Here is a 17,359-nt window from a genome sequence, read left to right on the forward strand (position 1 = left end):
TACTTTTTTAGTAGCCACTTCAAAGATAAGCCTGAATGTTTCTTGAAGATGATTGTATAATGATATAGCTTTCACAATGTGACTGTGTGATTGTGAAAACCTTGTGTCTGATGCTCCTTTTATCTACCGTATCAACAGATGAGTAAAACATATAGAATAAAAACAAATAATAGGGGGAACCAATGTTACAATAAATTTAGATTGAAATGCTAGTGATCAATGGAAGGAAGGGGTAAGGGGTAAGGTATGTATAAATTTTTTTCTGTTGTCTTTTATTTCTTTTTCTGAATCGATGCAAATGTTCTAAGAAATGATCATGATGATGAATAAGCAACTATGTGATGATACTGTGAATTACTGATTATATATGTATAAAATCACTGATTATATATGTAAAAAAATTTTTTTAATTAAAAAAAAAAAGATAAGCCTGAAGTACATGGGCTTGACATGCAAAAATGTAAGCACATTAAAGTAATTTAACTGTCAGTTTATTTGGAAGCTCAAGCTAAAGAAATAACTTATCTTCTATTTCTAGATTGCAGATATATGTCCTTCTAAACAAATAGATTTTGCCAGGTTAAGCTAAGCTTCAATTCCTTTAAAAAATCTCTAAATTCTCTTATTGCTTACTTAGTTCAGAGTGTGTCTCCCCTTGCTAAAAGACACTCAAAAAATGGGAATTTTCATGTTTCTAAATTTGGAAGTTCATTCTTTTATACAGGACCAACTTTTGGTTGGTCTCTAAGATGCATGAAAGCTAACTTCTCTTCCTGTGTTCAGCACTTACTTGAACCCAAGCAAAATTAACTCTGACAAAAAGTATATGTTGACCTCTAGAAAAGGAAAGAATAAGTACAAGAGCTTGACCCTAAAGCTCTGTCCACCTGGTTAATACCAAAGCATCTCCTTCCACTCTGGTTAAAGGGTTACTGGAAGTCAAGAGAGTTGGGGGTAGAGAAAAACAATCAGAAATGGTAAAAGAGAGCATTAATGTTAGTACAGCAAGTTATTATCTTGTTAACACAGATGCAAGGCATAACCATCACAATGTTATCATACAGTAATCCACATACTTGACACATTCAAGAACAAGTATAAACCCTTCTAGGGTTATACTCTCTCCCTCTCTTCTCAGATCTAGGGCCCTTAATTCAGTAGAAAAATGTTCTCTGCCTATAAAAGGTGGATAAAAGTGTTTCTTGCCTTGGGCATTTTGTGATCACCAACTGGGATCTTTCCACCTGACTGTCCCACCTTGCTTTAGCTAGACCACAGGACAGAAGCTGTGCTAGCATCAGGTGGCAAAAAATAGTATTCTTAGAGGGAAGCAGTATAAGGCCTTTCTCAACTGATGGTCTGGGAAAGAATTAAGGCCAAATGCCCTAAAGCATAGGTTTAGATATGCAATGATTTAGCTTCTCTCTCATGACCTAGAATGGCATTAGTTGTATAATATTCTTCAAAGAATAGAGAGGGAAAAAAAAGTATTTTCTGTAGGGCTTAATTCTCTCACAGAAAGCTCACTGAGAAAAGCTATTCTAAATAATCAACTTTCACAAGCTGGAATAACATAAGCCTGGATTCAGCTCCACCAGGCTCCTACATCCTGAGACAGAGAGGGTGCTTTGAATGTGTGCACAGTGAAGAACCAAAGAAAACCACAGCTAGGTTACTGGTAGAATGGAAGTGTAAGATCCCTGATAGTGGCAGAGGAGAGGGCACAGGCCCATTTGCCTGTGCCCAGCTCCTCCTGTTGGCATGGCTGATCACATCTGGGTGTACTTCAAAAAGCCTAGTCAGTCTGATGAAAAACTGCAATGGCAAGAGCCCTGGAGGAAAAGAGTATAATTGCCCCATCCCCAATACAATCTTGTTTACACAACTCCATTGCACTTCTGAACTTTCAAAAACTGCAAAGACAGCATGATCTAGAAGTTCTACTCTTCAATTGGCCATATCTCCCTTTAGCTTGTTTCTATGCTCCATAAATACAGAAGACTGTTTTATTACCACAAAAAATCAGGCAAGGATCTATGGGGGGGCTTTCCTTTTAGAGAATAAAAACACTATTTGTAAACTAGCCACCGACCTCCGACCTTTCAGAGAACCCAATCTCTAAAATTTTCTAAGGCAAAAAACGAACAGAAGACAACTGAGTGACAATTTTAACTGGGAAGAGAACCATGACATTCAGATTCTCATTTCTCTACTCCAACACTCAACAAGGCACTTTCACCTCCCTAGCATGTCTATACCATAGGCACAGTCCTATCTCTGTATTTAAATTCTCTGGTTAGCAACTTCTTAGATCTCCACTTCAGAGCACTAAACATTTAGATCATAATCTCAAAATCAAGAAAATATAGACTATGAAAAGAGGGATTACCTCAACTATCCAAAACTTACAAGCATAATAATTTCTGTTCCTAAGTAGTCTATTAGAAGTCTGCCCATTAAAAGGTATTCTGGACATAAACCTCTCCCTACACCTCATGTCCCTTATACTAGAAAGAAATCTAATAGACGGATTTCCTTATTTCTTAATGAGACAAGAGGATCCACAAGTCCTGTTTTCCTGCACTAACCTATTCTCAAAATTCATTTCCATTAAGGACGTATTTTTTTCTTATTTCAGTGAAAACCTTGATACTTAATCAAATACTCCGAACAGTACATATATTTTAACTAATAAGTGAAAATTTCTTCAAGTTAAATGAATTTTCTAGAGTAAGCACTTTTCTTATGGTATACATTTAAAATAAAGAATCACTGAAGCAGATTTTGATCACTTTGCTCAAAAGCAAAGATTCTAAATATTCCTGTCCTAAGCCAACTGCTCTTGTTATTTTAAGCAATTGCAGTTTTGTACCAGACGTGACTAGGTTGCCCCCTGAACTTGGGTAGCTCACCAGAAATATCCCAAACGCGCACAGTCTGGTCCAGGCTAGCTGATACAACCAGGTCTTCTGAGGGATGGAACTGAGCACACATTACATAGTGGTTGTGCCCTGTTAACACACTGCAAGAAGAAAAAAGAAAGACAATACCAAATTAGATGCGGGAATCAACAGACTCCTAAACAAAATATTATTTTCCACGTTCAACAGAAAGTTATTCAATTATACTAACAATTCTGGGCTAATAAACATAGTCAGCTGTTTTAACAATAGCTCTTTTCTTGCCTATAATGCTTTAGTCATTTTAAATATCACTAATTTAAGAACTGAGATTGCATAGATCTCCTTTCAGATCAAAGACATATTAAAATAAATGAAATCTTAGTAATTCATACTGGAATTTATCTCCTATATTTTATGGGCTATCCCTCTTAAAGGACACCATTTTAAATGGTCCTTACCTGGAAAGTTCTACATAGAACTCCAGTCCCAAACATAAAGTAATACAGAGGTCTAGACCTTGATTCAGACTTTATGATAACAGAACTAAAAACCAGCATAAAGTTCTTATTCTAAAAGTCTACCTATGAAATGATGAGAAAATCTGGATCATATATCACAAATGATATTTCCTCTATATTTGTCATTTGGTACTTAAAAGCATCTTATAAACAACACATTCAGTAATTAATCAGCAGACATAGCTCCTTTGGGAAGGGAAAGTGACTGCTTTTAAGAGAAGTCGATAACGGAAAGGAAAAAAAAAAGGAAGAATTAAGAGTCATTATGAGCCCTCTGCTTCCTGCTTTACCAAACACAGGTCCTCGACTGCCAGTTCCACACTCGGATGGTCTGATCATCTGAGGCACTCAGAATCCAAGGATACTCCTGAAAGATATCCCAGATAAAGGGTTTGAACATTAAACAAACTTGCTCCTGAAATGATTTCTCTTTTTTTAGGGGATCATTTCATTGCTATATTAGCAAAGGGGCTACTGCTTATGATATCAGGTAGTTGTCTTCTCTCTAATACCGTACAAGCTTTTCCAACTTTGGCACTTTGCCCTATGAGATTTAATAGAAGCCAGACAAAGGTATGGGTCTCAGAGGAAGGTAGTGACAAATAATGAAATATATATTTATATCTGCTATATAGTATGTATATGTATTTATTTCTATATAATTACTCTTATAAATTAAGATCCTGTGAAAGAATCTTCCATTTTTAACTCCGAGATGGCAATATTCATTTATAGTCTGTCATGATAAGGTTCATGTGACAACTTGGCCAGGTGGCGCCTGGTTGTTTGTTGGGCAAGTGCTGGCCTGCCTGTTGCTATGAGGACATTCCATGGACTTAAATCATGATCATGTGGCTGCATCCACAGCCAGTTGCATTTGTAATCAGCTAAGGAGAGTGCTTCCTGCAATGAGTGATTCTGAATCTAATCACTGGAAGCCTTTAAGGATTCATAAGAGACAGTCACTCTTCCTGCTTTAGCCAATGAGCCTCTCCTGCAGAGTTCGTCCAGACCCTTCATCGGAGCCACCAGCTTCACAGCTTGCCCTGTGGATTTTGAACTCTTCCACTCCCACGGTTGCTCAGCCAACTCTCCTGAGAGTTTGTTGAGGACCTTCATTGGAATTGCCAGCTTGTGGCCTGCCCTACAGACCTTGGACTCTACATTCCCATGGATATGTGAGACACTTTTATAAATTTTATATCTATGGATCTCTCCTGCTAACTGTGTTTCTCTAGAGAACCCTATCAAATACATGGTTTGACTTTTTTAGGCCACCTAGTCTCAAAAAATTCCCAAGTCTCATTAATCAAAGCAGAGAGTACCATATAAAGACAATTTAGCCATTTTGAAGTCTATAATAAGCTTGATGAGAAAAGGAATTTCTTATTCAGAGTTGATTTTCAGTGTTTAGCAAAGAGCCTAGTAAATATAAGATGCACATACATATTTACTGAACTGAAAAAAAAAAAAGAAAATAAGGTTTTTCTTAACTTACCAGCTAGATAGCAACTTGTTCCAGACAAGGTCTTTAGCAAGTCCTTTATAGCAATGACAAATAATTTCTATCTAATATATTATCCTATTGAGCAATTATCATTCTCAAATGTTTCAGTAGCAATTTTCTCATTCATTTTATCCTATCCCTTCAAAATATCTTCCTTTTCAAATAGGCAAATATTCCAGAAAGTCATATGTCCATTTTAAATTTGAAAAAAATGAAATAAACTATACTTAGGAAATAATTGTTTATTTCAACATATTCTTTCTAACTTAATTCAAGAGATTTCATTTACTGAGGGTTAATGGCTAGTACAGATTAAGTGTAATAGCATAGAATTACATGGAGATCCAGCCAGGATGGGACTGAATAAGGGGCTGGTAGTATCCAATATGTAATGTAGTATCTATGTCTACTATAGTACCTGACAGATCAAAGAAAGCAGTAAGTCTGACTTGGGGAACAAATTCCATCAGATCCTAAAACCTTAGGATAGGACATGACTGTTAATACCTCAAAACATTTATTAACTCATCAAAACGACATTTCAGCTTGGCCTTCCTCCAGACACACCTATTATTTACTAATAATACTCCACATGGGATTTGCCTGCAAACCAGAAATCAAATTTTCACTGTTCTCTACAGGGAAACAATGGCTTTCTCATAGACTTCTCTGAATAAAGTTAAATTAAATTCAAAATAATCCCAAGTTCTTCTTTTTGCAGAAGGAAACAAAGCAGAAAGGTCAACACCACACAGATCCTGTAAGAGCTGCTCCAACAACACAATTTTGTTATTAAAGCAAGAGCTATTAAAGACCCAGGAGAAGACTCTTATGGGGCCACCAAGGCTACTTACATGATGAAAGAACGTGGTTCGGATGTAATCTAAGTGCCCAAGCAATGTGAAGAGACAGCGCCTTAGCTTGTAATTCCAAACCTGCAAAGTGAGACATCCAATTAAGGGTCTTGGGACTCTCAAAGGCTCAGGTTTCTTTTTTTGCTTTTCAATTTTTAAATTTTTTTTTAAATATCAAAAAACAAAAAGCAAATGCAAACATTCCTATTTTGATCATTCCGTTCTACATATATAATCAGTAATTCACAATATCATCACATAGTTGCATATTCATCATCATAATCATTTCTTGGAACATTTGCATCCATTCAGAAAAAGAAATAAACAAAAACAAAAAAAATTTTATACATACCATACCCCTTACCCCTCTCTTTCACTGATCACTTGCATTTTAAACTAAATTTATTTTAATATTTGTTCCCCCGATTATTTTTATTCCATGTGTTCTACTCGTCTGTTGACAAGGTAGATAAAAGGAGCGTCAGACACAAGGTTTTCACAATCACACAGTCACATTGTGAAAGCTTTATCATTATTTACTCATCATCAAGAAACATGGCTACTGGGACACAGCTCTACATTTTCAGGCAGTTTTCTCCAGCCTCTTCACTACATCTTGAATAATAAGGTGATATTTACCTAATGCATAAGAATAAGCTCCAGGATAACCTCTCGACTCTGTTTGGAATCTCTCAGCCACTGACACTTTGTCTCATTTCACTCTTCCCCCTTTTGGTCCAGAAGGTTTTCTCAATCCCTTGATGCTGAGTCTCAGCTCATTCTAGGGTTTTTCTCAGTCCCTTGATGCTGAGTCTCAGCTCATTCTAGGATTTCTGTCCCACGTTGCCAGGAAGGTCTGCACCCCTGGAAGTCATGCCCCATGTAGACAGGGGGCTTGTTGTGTTGGCTGGAGAGAGAGGCTATATCTGAGCAACAAAAGAGGCTCTCTTGGGGGTGACTCTTAGGCCTAATTTTAAGTAGGCTTGACCTATCCTTTGTGGGGTTAAGTTTTGTATGAACAAACCCTAAGACTGGGGGCTCAAGGGCTCAGGTTTCTTTTTTTTTTTTTTTTTTTTTAAAGAGAGGGAGGAAAGGAAGGAAAGACAGAGAAGGAAGGAAGGATGGAAGGAAGGAAGGGAGGAAGAAAGGGAAACATCTTTAAACATTTTCTTGTTTTATTATATTTTGTTTGTTTGTTTGTTTTTTTTTACATGGGCTGGGGCCGGGAATCGAACCGGGGTCCTCCGGCATAGCAGGCAAGCACTCTTGCCCGCTGAGCCACCGCGGCCCGCCCCAGGGCTCAGGTTTCTTAATAAACAAAAATGGATTTATCTTTTGGCATTTCTAAATCGGTCTAAGAACCTTGGTAGGAAGTTCTGATTAAGGTTGGAGGGAAGAGGCCCAAAGATGAAAATACAGGCCAGCTAAAACAAAATGTGGAGGAGGGGGAGCAGGGAAAGACAAATCTAAAGAAAAGCTAAAGAGAAAAAAAATAAAGATTTTTCCTTTCTTTGGGGAGAAACTATCTCTAATAACATGCAACAAGACAACTTGGACTTAAATTGAAACTCTTCTTCCTACTGCATAAGTGTGTTTTTCTTAGCTTGAACATAGATCCCTTAGTACTTTACCTATCATCTCAGCTCAGAACAAATAAAGCAGAACAGATACAATGACACCAAAGAATACAGTAATATATCATATAGTCTCACATACAGCATCATCATCTTAGACTAACTTTGCTAACTGGTAGCAAATTGATACCCATACATTCAGTGGAGTCTGTACTCAGCTATCATGCAGACAGACTTTACCTCATTACTATGGAAAATACTACATTGCTCAATTAGGCTGTACTAAGCAGAAAAAATGTATATTTGGGCATTAAATTGAATCAACTATCAAATATCAGATATTGATGGACACAAATGAAGAAGCCACTAAAAACAGGACTATAAATGTCAGCTCATCCTTCTCATCCAGAAAAACCTCGCCTAAAGTGTAAAAATGTGAGATCAGATGCTTTTTTCTTTTGTTGACATTTTTTATTTGTTCATACTCTATCTGAGCCACCTTGTTACTATTCTAGTTTTGCATTTTAACTTAAAAATTTTTACTTTTCTTTTGTAAATTACCACAAAAAAGTAACATTAGTTTTTTGTAACAAAACATCCCCAAAATAGGATCTTCAAACAAGAATATAAGCTCAAAAGCTGAGTCCTTGTCCATCATGCATTACACTATATTCTGAGCACCTAGCATATTGGTTGACACTGTAGATGCTCAGTAAGTAGGTACAGAGAAAAAGAATAAAATATAAAAAGTGAAAGTATTCCAATGCTTTCATCTCCGTTTGTTAATTCATCTATCTAAAAATATACATGTACACAGTGAAGTTTCACATAAATTAGATCATATCATAAATACTACTATCTTTATTTTTTTCTTATTGAATTCAATGTTTTAAATTTTCATTTTCTAAGCCTCAAATTGTCTTGATCCTTTAATATCCTCTACCAAATTCCAAACCTATGAATCCTTAAAGACCTTATTAGACCAATAGCCTGGCCATCTGCTTGACTTCCTGTCTTATTTTGTAAATGAGGATATTAGTACTACACTTATCTGGACATATCAAACAATATGATGATCTGTAGACATGACTTTTGTAAATCATCCCCTCTTGCTTTATGAGGAAGTTTTCAACTTCATTATTCATCAGAGAAATGTAAATTAAAACCATGGCATGATAACACTATACAACCACGAAGCTAGCTAATAGTTTATTTTTAAAAATAACAGCTTTATTGAGATATAATCCACACACCATACAATCCTCCCATTTAAAGTATAAAACTCAATGGTTTTTAGTATATAAGAATTGTGCAACCATCACCACAATCAATTTTCGCACATTTTTTCATCACCTAAAAGTTCAGACCCAGAACTCACTACCCAACTCCCTCCAACCCCAACTCAATGCAACAATATCTACTTTCTGTCTCTATAGATTTGTCTATTCTAGACATTTATACAAATGGAATATAATTACTTTTCAAAAATATTAATCACTTTCGGAAAGAAATTTTTCTTAAATGTTATCCAGTTCTTTAATTTTTTAAACAGATTATACAAACACCAATATAATCATTCATGATATTCAATAAATAACAAATACTTTACTAGAATTATTACAGTGAAGTTATAGCCTGTGGTAGTCAGGTTCAGTTGTCAACTTGGCCAGGTGAAGGCACCTAGTCTGTTGCTGTGGACATGAGCCAATAGTACATGAACTTCATCTGTTGCTGATTACATCTGCAGTCGGCTACGAGGCATGCCTGCTGCAATGAATGATGTTTGATTTAATTGGCTGGTGCTTAAATGAGAGAGCCCAACGTAGCACAGCCCAAGCAGCTCAGAATACCTCACACCCACCAGAATGGCCATTATCAATAAAACAGAAAACGAGAAGTGCTGGAGAGGTTGTGGAGAAAGAGGCACACTTATCAATTGTTGGTGGGAATGTCAAATGGTACAACTGCTGTGGAAGGCAGTTTGGCAGTTTCTCAGGAAGCTAAATATAGAATTGCCATATGACCCAGCAATACCATTGTTAGGTATCCACTCAGAAGACATGAGGGCAAGGACACAAATGGACATTTGCACACCAATGTTTATAGCAGCAGTATCTACAATTACCAAGAGATGGGAACAGCCAAAATGTCCATCAATAGACGAGTGGCTAAACAAACTGTGGCATATACATATGATGGAATACTATGCACTCATAAGACAGAATAAAGTTATGAAGTATGTAAAAACATGGATGGACCTTAAGGACATTATGCTAAGTGAGATTAGTCAGAAACAAAAGGACAAATACTATATGTCTCACTGATATGAACTGACATTAGTGAGTAAACTTGGAAAATGTCATTGGTAATACAGACTATCAGGAGATAGAAATAGGGTAAGATATTGGGTAATTGGAGCTGAAGGGATATAGATTGTGCAACAGGACTGATTGAAAAAACTCAGAAATGGATAGCACAATACTACCTAACTGTAATACAATTATGTTAAAACACTGAATGAAGCTGAATGTGAGAATGATACAGGGAGGAGTTCTGGGGGCACAAATGAAATCAGAAAGATCGATGATAAAGATAGAGATGGTATAATCTAGGAATGCCTAGGGTGTATAATCATAGTGACTGAATGTACAAATTTTTAAAATGTTTTTGCATGAGGAAGAACACAGGAATGTCATTACTTCAGGGTGTTAAAAATAGATGGTAATTAATATTTTAAAATTTTAACTTATGTGAGACTAAAGCAAAAAATGTTTATCTGGTACAAAATTTATATTTTGACTAGTGTATTTCCTAATATAACTTATGTAGACAACTTAACTGAACACCATAAGTACATGGAACCTTGAGTAAGGCATGAGATTTTGTTGGTTTGTCTAGTGTGATGCCCCGATAAATCCCAGGGTGATTTGAACAGTGAATAAAAGAGTATTTGCAAAGTCCCCTTTGGGGAATGGTGAGGAAGAGGGAAAATTCAACTTTCCCAAGTTGAATTCTTGATATTCTCACAAGCAGTGGGGACAACCAAAGCAATAGGCTGAGCCCCCAATCTTGGGGTTTGTTCATATGAAACATAACCCCACAAAGGATAGGTCAAGTCTACTTAAAATTAGGCCTAAGAGTTAACCCCAGAGAACTTCTTTTGTTGTCAGATGTAGCCTCTCTCTCCAGCCAACAAAACAAGCACACTTACTGCCCTCCCATCTCTCTTTGTCGGACATGACTCCCAGGGGTATAAACCTTTCTGGCAACGTGGAACAGAAATCCTTGAATGAGCTGAGACTCAGCATCAAGGGATTGAAAAAACTTTCTTGACCAAAAGAGGGAAGACTAATATGAGACAAAATAAAGTGCCAATGGCTGAGAGATTCCAAACAGAGTCAAGACGTTATCCTGGAGTTTATTCTTTTTTTTCTTTATTAATTTTTAAATTTTTAAAAATAATATTACAAGAAAGAAATACAAACGGAATATATGATCATTCTGTTCTACATATATAATCAGTAATTCACAAAACCATCACATAGTTGACTATTCATCATCATGATCATTTCTTAGAACATTTGCATCAATTCAGAAAAAGAAATAAAAAGACAACAGAATAAAACGAAAACAGAAAAAAAAATTATATATACATACCCCTTACTCCTCCCTTTCACTGATCACTAGCATTTCAAACTAAATTTATTTTAACATTTGTTCCCCCGATTATTCATTTTTATTCCATATGTTCTACTCATCTGTTGACAAGGTAGATAAAAGGAGCATCAGACACAAGGTTTTCATAATCACACAGTCACACTGTGAAAGCTACATCATTATACAATCATCATCAAGAAACATGACTACTGGAACACAGCTCTACATTTTCAGGCAGTTCCCTCCAGCCTCTCTATTACATCTTGGATAACAAGGTGATATCTACTTAATGCGTAAGAATAACCTCCAGGATAACTTCTCAACTCTGTTTGGAATCTCTCAGCCACTGATACTTTGTCTCATTTCACTCCCCTTTTGGTCGAGAAGGCTTTCTCAATCCCTTGTTGCTGGGTCTCAGCTCATTCTAGGGTTTTTCTCAATCTCTTGATGCTGCATCTCAGTTCATTCCAGGATTTCTGTCCCATGCTGCCAGGAAGGTCCACACCCCTGGGAGTCATATCCCATGTAGACAGGGGGAGGGTGATGAGTCTGCTTGTTGTGCTGGCTGGAGAGAGAGGCTGTATCTGAGCAACAAAAGAGGCTCTCTTGGGGGTGACTCTTAGGCCTAATTTTAAGTAGGCTTGACCTATACTTTGCGGGGTTAAGTTTCATAGGAACAAATCCCAAAACTGGGGTCTCAGCCTATACTTTTGGTTGTCCACACTGCCTGTGAGAATACCAAGAATTCAACTTGAGAAAGTAACAGTGGTGGGTGGGGGTGGGGACAAATGTCTGAGATGTCAGTAGTAGAATCTTTGTATGAAACAAAGCTTTTCAGACATTTGGATAATCAGCAGTGCAAGAGAGTGATTCTTGAGAGAAGGGAAATTAAGAAAGTGAGTTCTATGATTATTTTAGCTTATTACCTGGAGAGTGTTCCCAGACTGAAGTGCAAGGAGGGAAAGAGTCCTGTGGTCTTGCTGAGTTAAGCAGTCAGTTTAGAGTTTGGGGAAACTAGGATGTCTAGAATTTGTTGGTCAAGTTTCAGGGAAGAGGGACTTTTCCTCACCATTCCCCAAAGGGGACTTTGCAAATACTTTTCCACTCACTGATCAAATCACTCTGGACAAACCAACAAAATCTCATGTCCTACCCAAGGTTCCACATACTTATGCTGTTCAACTTACTATCTATATAAGTTATATTAGGAAATGCACTAGTCAAAATAAAAATTTTGTACCAAATTAAACATTTTTTGCTTTAGTCTCATACATAAATTGAAATTTTAAAATATTAATTACCATCTATTTTCAGCACCCTGCAGTAATGACATTCCTTTGTTCTTCCTCATGCAAAAACATTTTTTAAATTTCTACATTTAGTCACTATCATTATACACTCTAGGCACTCCTAGATTATACCATCTCAATCTTTATCGTCTATCTTTCTTCCTGATTTCATTTATGCCCCCAGTCCTCCTCCCTCTATCATTCTCACATTCACCTTCATTCAGTGTTCTAACATAATTGTATTACAGTTAGGTAGGACTGTGCTGTCCATTTCTGAGTTTTTATATTCAGTCCTGTTGCACAATCCGTATCTCTTCAGCTCCAGTTACCCAATATCTTACCCTATTTCTATCTCCTGATGGTCTGTTACCAACGAAATATTCCAAGTTTATTCACTAATGTCAGTTCATATCAATGAGACCATACAGTATTTGTCCTTTTCTTTTTGACTAATCTCACTCAGCATAATGTCCTTAAGGTCCATCCATGTTGTTACATACTTCATAACTTTATTCTGTCTTACAGCTGCATAATATTCCATCATACGTATATGCCACAATTTGTTTAGCCACCTGTCTACAGATGGACTTTTTGGCTGTTCCCATCTCTTGGATGGAAGATGGAAGCAGTAAATACTGCTGCTATAAACACTGGTGTGCAAATGTCCATTTGTGTCCTTGCCCTCATGTCCTTTGAGTAGAGACAGCATATAGATGGGTCCTGTTTTTTAATCCATTCTGCCAGTCTATGTCTTTTGATTGGGGAGTTTAATCCATTAGCATTTAGTGTTAGTACTGCATGGGTGGTACTTTCTTCTACCATTTCGCCCTTTGGATTTTATATATCATATCTAATTTTCCTTCCTGTTACCTTTACTCATAGTCTTCCTTTCTACACTCTTCTCCACACCTCTCTCTTCTGTCTTTTCGTATCTGTCTCTAGTGCTCCCTTTAGTATTTCTTACAGAGCTGGTCTCTTGGTCACAAATTCTCTCAGTGATTTTTTTGTCTCAAAATGTTTTAATTTCTCCCTCATTTTTGAAAGACAATTTTGCTGGATATAGAATTCTTGGTTGGCAGTTTTTCTCTTTTAATAATTTAAATATATCATCCCACTTTCTTCTTGCCTCCATGGTTTCTGCTGAGAAATCTATGCATAGTCTTATTGGGCTTCCCTTGTATGGGATGGATTGCTTTTCTCTTGCTGCTTTCAAGATTCTCTGTTTCTCTTTGACCTCTGGCATTCTGATTAGTAAATGTCTTGGAGTACGTCTATTTGGATCTATTCTCACTGGGGTACACTGCACTTCTTGGATTTGTAATTTTAAGTCTTTCATAAGAGTTGGGAAATTTTCAGTGATAATTTCCTCCATTAGTTTTTCTCCTCCTTTTCCTTTCTCTTCTCCTTCTGGGGCACCCACAACACACATATTCACGTGCTTCATATTGTCATTCAATTCCCTGAGTCCCTGCTCATATTTTTCCATTTATTTCCCTATAGTTTTTTTCTTGTCGGATTTCAGATGTTCCATCCTCTAGTTCACTAATCCTATCTTCTGCTTCTCGAAATCTACCACTGTAGGTTTCCATTGTTTTTTCTCATCTCTTCTACCTTGCCTTTCATTCCCATAAGTTCTGTGATTTGTGTTTTCAGACTTTCCATTTCTTCTTTTTGTTCATTCCTTGCCTTCTTTATATGCTCCCTCAATATATTGATTTGGTTTTTGATGAGGTTTTCCATGTCTGTTCCTATATTCTGAATTAATTGTTTCAGCTCCTGTATTTCATTTGAATTGCTGGTTTGTTCCTTTAACCTGGTCATATCTTCAATTTTCCTAGTGTGATTCGTTATTTTTTTGCTGGTATTTAGGCATTTAATTACTTTAATTAGTTTATTCTGGAGATTGCTTTTACTTCTTTTACATAGGGTTTTCTTGCTGGATGAATTTGTTGTCTATCTGTTCTCTGACAGTCAGTTCAGCTTTTTCTGGACGTCTAGCTTAGGTTTTGTTTAACAGAGGAGAATTTTTCAGTTCTTGTTTTCTTGTTTCTTGCCCTGCTTGTATGGTGCCTTTTCCCCCCAACCTTAGGAGGGTCTACTTAGATATTATAGACCCCAGCCAGATTTTCCCAGACCAAACTGGCCTATCAGGAGGAAAGAGTCACCTGCATCAGTTTTCCCTGAGGGTGAGACCCAACAGGTTGAAAGACTTTCCTGTGAAGTCTCTGGGCTCTGTTTTTCTTATCCTGCCCAGTATGTGGTACCTGTCTGCCTGCAGGTCCCACCAGCATAAGATAATGCAGCACCTTTAACTTTGGCAGACTCTCCCTGCTGGGGATGTGGTGGAGACAGAGGAGAGGTTGTAGGCTGGTTTTAATGGCTTCAAATTACCAAGCCCTGATGTCTGAATTCCTTGAGGGAGGGATTTTACCTGAGTTGGGCTTCACCCCTCCCCTGGGGAAGGCACAGACTCCAGACAAGCCCTCAAACGAGCTTATTTCTGCCTATGCCTGGGGCAGTTGCAGCCTGAGAAGCCTTGCCACTGTATCCAAAGGCAGTCAAGCCTTTGTAAAAACACAGCCAAAAAAACCTCTGTTTCCTTTTTCTGTCAGTCCTGCCCCCTTGGCGCTGGGGCAAAAATGAGTGACTTCTGCTTTGACCAGGTTCACCTGAGCTGGGAGCCTATTTTTAGTAGTCAGAATTTATTAATTAATTCCACAGTTGGCATTTCGTTGGGCTCAGCCCCTGCTGCTGGTAAAGTCTCTTTCCTTTCCCCTCTGGGAAGCAGCCTATGGGGGAGGGGCGCCAGCCACCATGGCTTGGGGAACTCACGGTTCTGAGGGGGCCCGCAGTTGGTCCAGCTGGTCCAGACGAGGGTATGCTGTGTGTCTGGTCACTGACATGGCCCCAGGAGCTGTTCTGTACTGTTTCTGGTTATTTAGTAGTTGTTCTGGAGGATGAACTAAAATGTGCACTTTGCTAAGCTGCCATCTTGATTATCCTCCCTGGAGTTTATTCTTAAGCATTAAATAGATATCACCTTTTTAGTTAAGGTATATTGGAGAGGTTGGAGGGAACTGTCTGAAAATGTACAGCTGTGTTCCAGTAGCCATGTTTCTTGATGATGATTGTATAATGATATAGCTTTCACAATGTAACTGTGTGATTGTGAAAACCTTGTGTCTGATGCTCCTTTTATCTACCTTATCAATAGACAAGTAAAACATATGCAATAAAAATAAATAATCGGGGGAACAAATGTTAAAATAAATTTAGATTGAAATGCTAGTGATCAATGAAAGGGAGGGGTAAGGGGTATGATATGTATGAATTTTTTTCCATTGTCTTTTCATTTCTTTTTCTGAACTGATGCAAATGTTCTAAGAAACGATGATGATGATGAATATGCAACTATATGATATTATGAATTTGTGATCATATACGTAGAACAGAATGATCATAAGTTAACAATGTTTGTGTTTGTTATATACATATTTTTTAATTTAAGAATTAATAAAAAAAATACCATGAAAACATACATTATGGACTTGGGGCTGGATGGGGAATGGAACAAAGGACAGAAGACAGGGAGAAGACCCTTCTTTACACTCCTGTCATGCTACACAAGCAATCAGTGGCACTTATTATGCACATTTAAGAGAACTAATGCAAATGGCAAATGTAGGAGATGTGAGTACATTCTGTGAAGACTTAAGAAATTAAAGGAGGACAGACAGTTATGGAACTAGTCATTAATTGGCATACATGCAAAATTAAAACAAGTTTATATGAATTTAAATAAACAAAATATCTTCAATTTTGTTGATCAGTGTAAGGAAATATGGTTCTCTGCTCTGTAACCTCTTTTATCACTTAAGTGAACATCTACTACAAAGTATTTGGCATTGATTCTGTATAGTTTTCTAACTTCCTAATGAAAACTTATATATAGATAATTGTCTTCCTGAAATGTAATTCCTATTCAAGCTCTATTTAATATATGCTTTGGTATTCAAAGGTCCAGGTGACTATATAAGAAGGCATCTTTTCATGATAAGCATAAAAGAATAAGGAGAATACCATGAAGAAACAATACTTGAATTTATCTCAGGAGAGAAAAAGCCTAAGCTCTGTAAGAATAAGATGTCCAGTCTTTTAGCCCCTTCCAAAATTTTCAAACTTTCCCCTATCTTTCCATCCTTTTCTCCCCACCATGATGAATTCTCTGTACCTTAATTTTATAGTCATCTCCTCCTGAGACAAACAGTGGCTGTTGCTTATGGAAGTCAATGCCTCGTACTGGACCTGGGGGAGAAGGCAGGCAAAGCATATTAAAGAAATCTATTGCTTATAATCTCTAAGGTGATTCCTATTCAGAATTTTTTAGTTCTATTCCTTTCACATTCTTTAATCCCAATGGAATTACCATAAAACAAGGCATAAACCACCCCAGAAGACAATATTTTAGAAGACAATATTTTTTATCTTTTTAAACTTCTTTCTAGAAACTACCTTACCATCATGCTCATCAAACTTGTCAATGAGGGTACACATCCGATAGTCCCATAACTGGATGACCCCATTGTGTAAACTGGTCAGGATCCAGGGTCTTTTGGGATGAAAACTGAGCCCTGGAAAAAAACAGAATGATATAATGAAGCAAAGTAATCCCCATATGTCATGTTCTGTCAATTGTGATAAGAAAAAAGAAACAGCTACGTGAATCGTAGGTTCATTCATTAATTCAACATGCTTGATAATTTTTACTGGATGCCAGACTTTAAGCATTTTATGTAGTTAGGTACTGTATTTTTATTATATTTCTTTAAATATCATTGGGTTTTGTTCTAGGGTACAGCTAAGACACTTAAAATCATTTTGTTCCTTTAGAAGCTTGAGCTTAAAGTTTTGCTAGAGTGTGTCCAGAGCAGCATTTAGTCTAGGCCTAATTTAGCATCACTATTAAGGCAATGTTCATCTGAAATCTCTATCAGATAACATGTGTTAGGAGGTCTTTTTGTTCTAGCTTGTAGGAACACAAACTATTCCCAGGCCTG

General features: G+C 37.1%; 1 protein-coding gene across 2 annotated transcripts in view; it reads right to left on the reverse strand.

Annotated features, from left to right (window-relative positions):
* Nucleotides 1-17,359, reverse strand: part of COPA (coat protein complex I subunit alpha) — a 56,133-nt gene that overhangs the window by 36,986 nt on the left and 1,788 nt on the right. For both annotated transcript variants that reach the window (XM_077156626.1, XM_077156627.1), the window contains exons 2-6: nt 16,820-16,933; nt 16,534-16,607; nt 5,783-5,863; nt 3,712-3,788; nt 2,913-3,022 (exon numbers count right to left, since the gene is read on the reverse strand). In XM_077156626.1, coding sequence (XP_077012741.1) covers nt 2,913-3,022; nt 3,712-3,788; nt 5,783-5,863; nt 16,534-16,607; nt 16,820-16,933 — 456 coding nt within the window. The remainder of the gene's footprint in view (nt 1-2,912; nt 3,023-3,711; nt 3,789-5,782; nt 5,864-16,533; nt 16,608-16,819; nt 16,934-17,359) is intronic.

This window comes from Tamandua tetradactyla, chromosome 4, assembly GCF_023851605.1.
Source record: "Tamandua tetradactyla isolate mTamTet1 chromosome 4, mTamTet1.pri, whole genome shotgun sequence".
NCBI classification, from domain to species: Eukaryota; Metazoa; Chordata; class Mammalia; order Pilosa; family Myrmecophagidae; genus Tamandua; species Tamandua tetradactyla.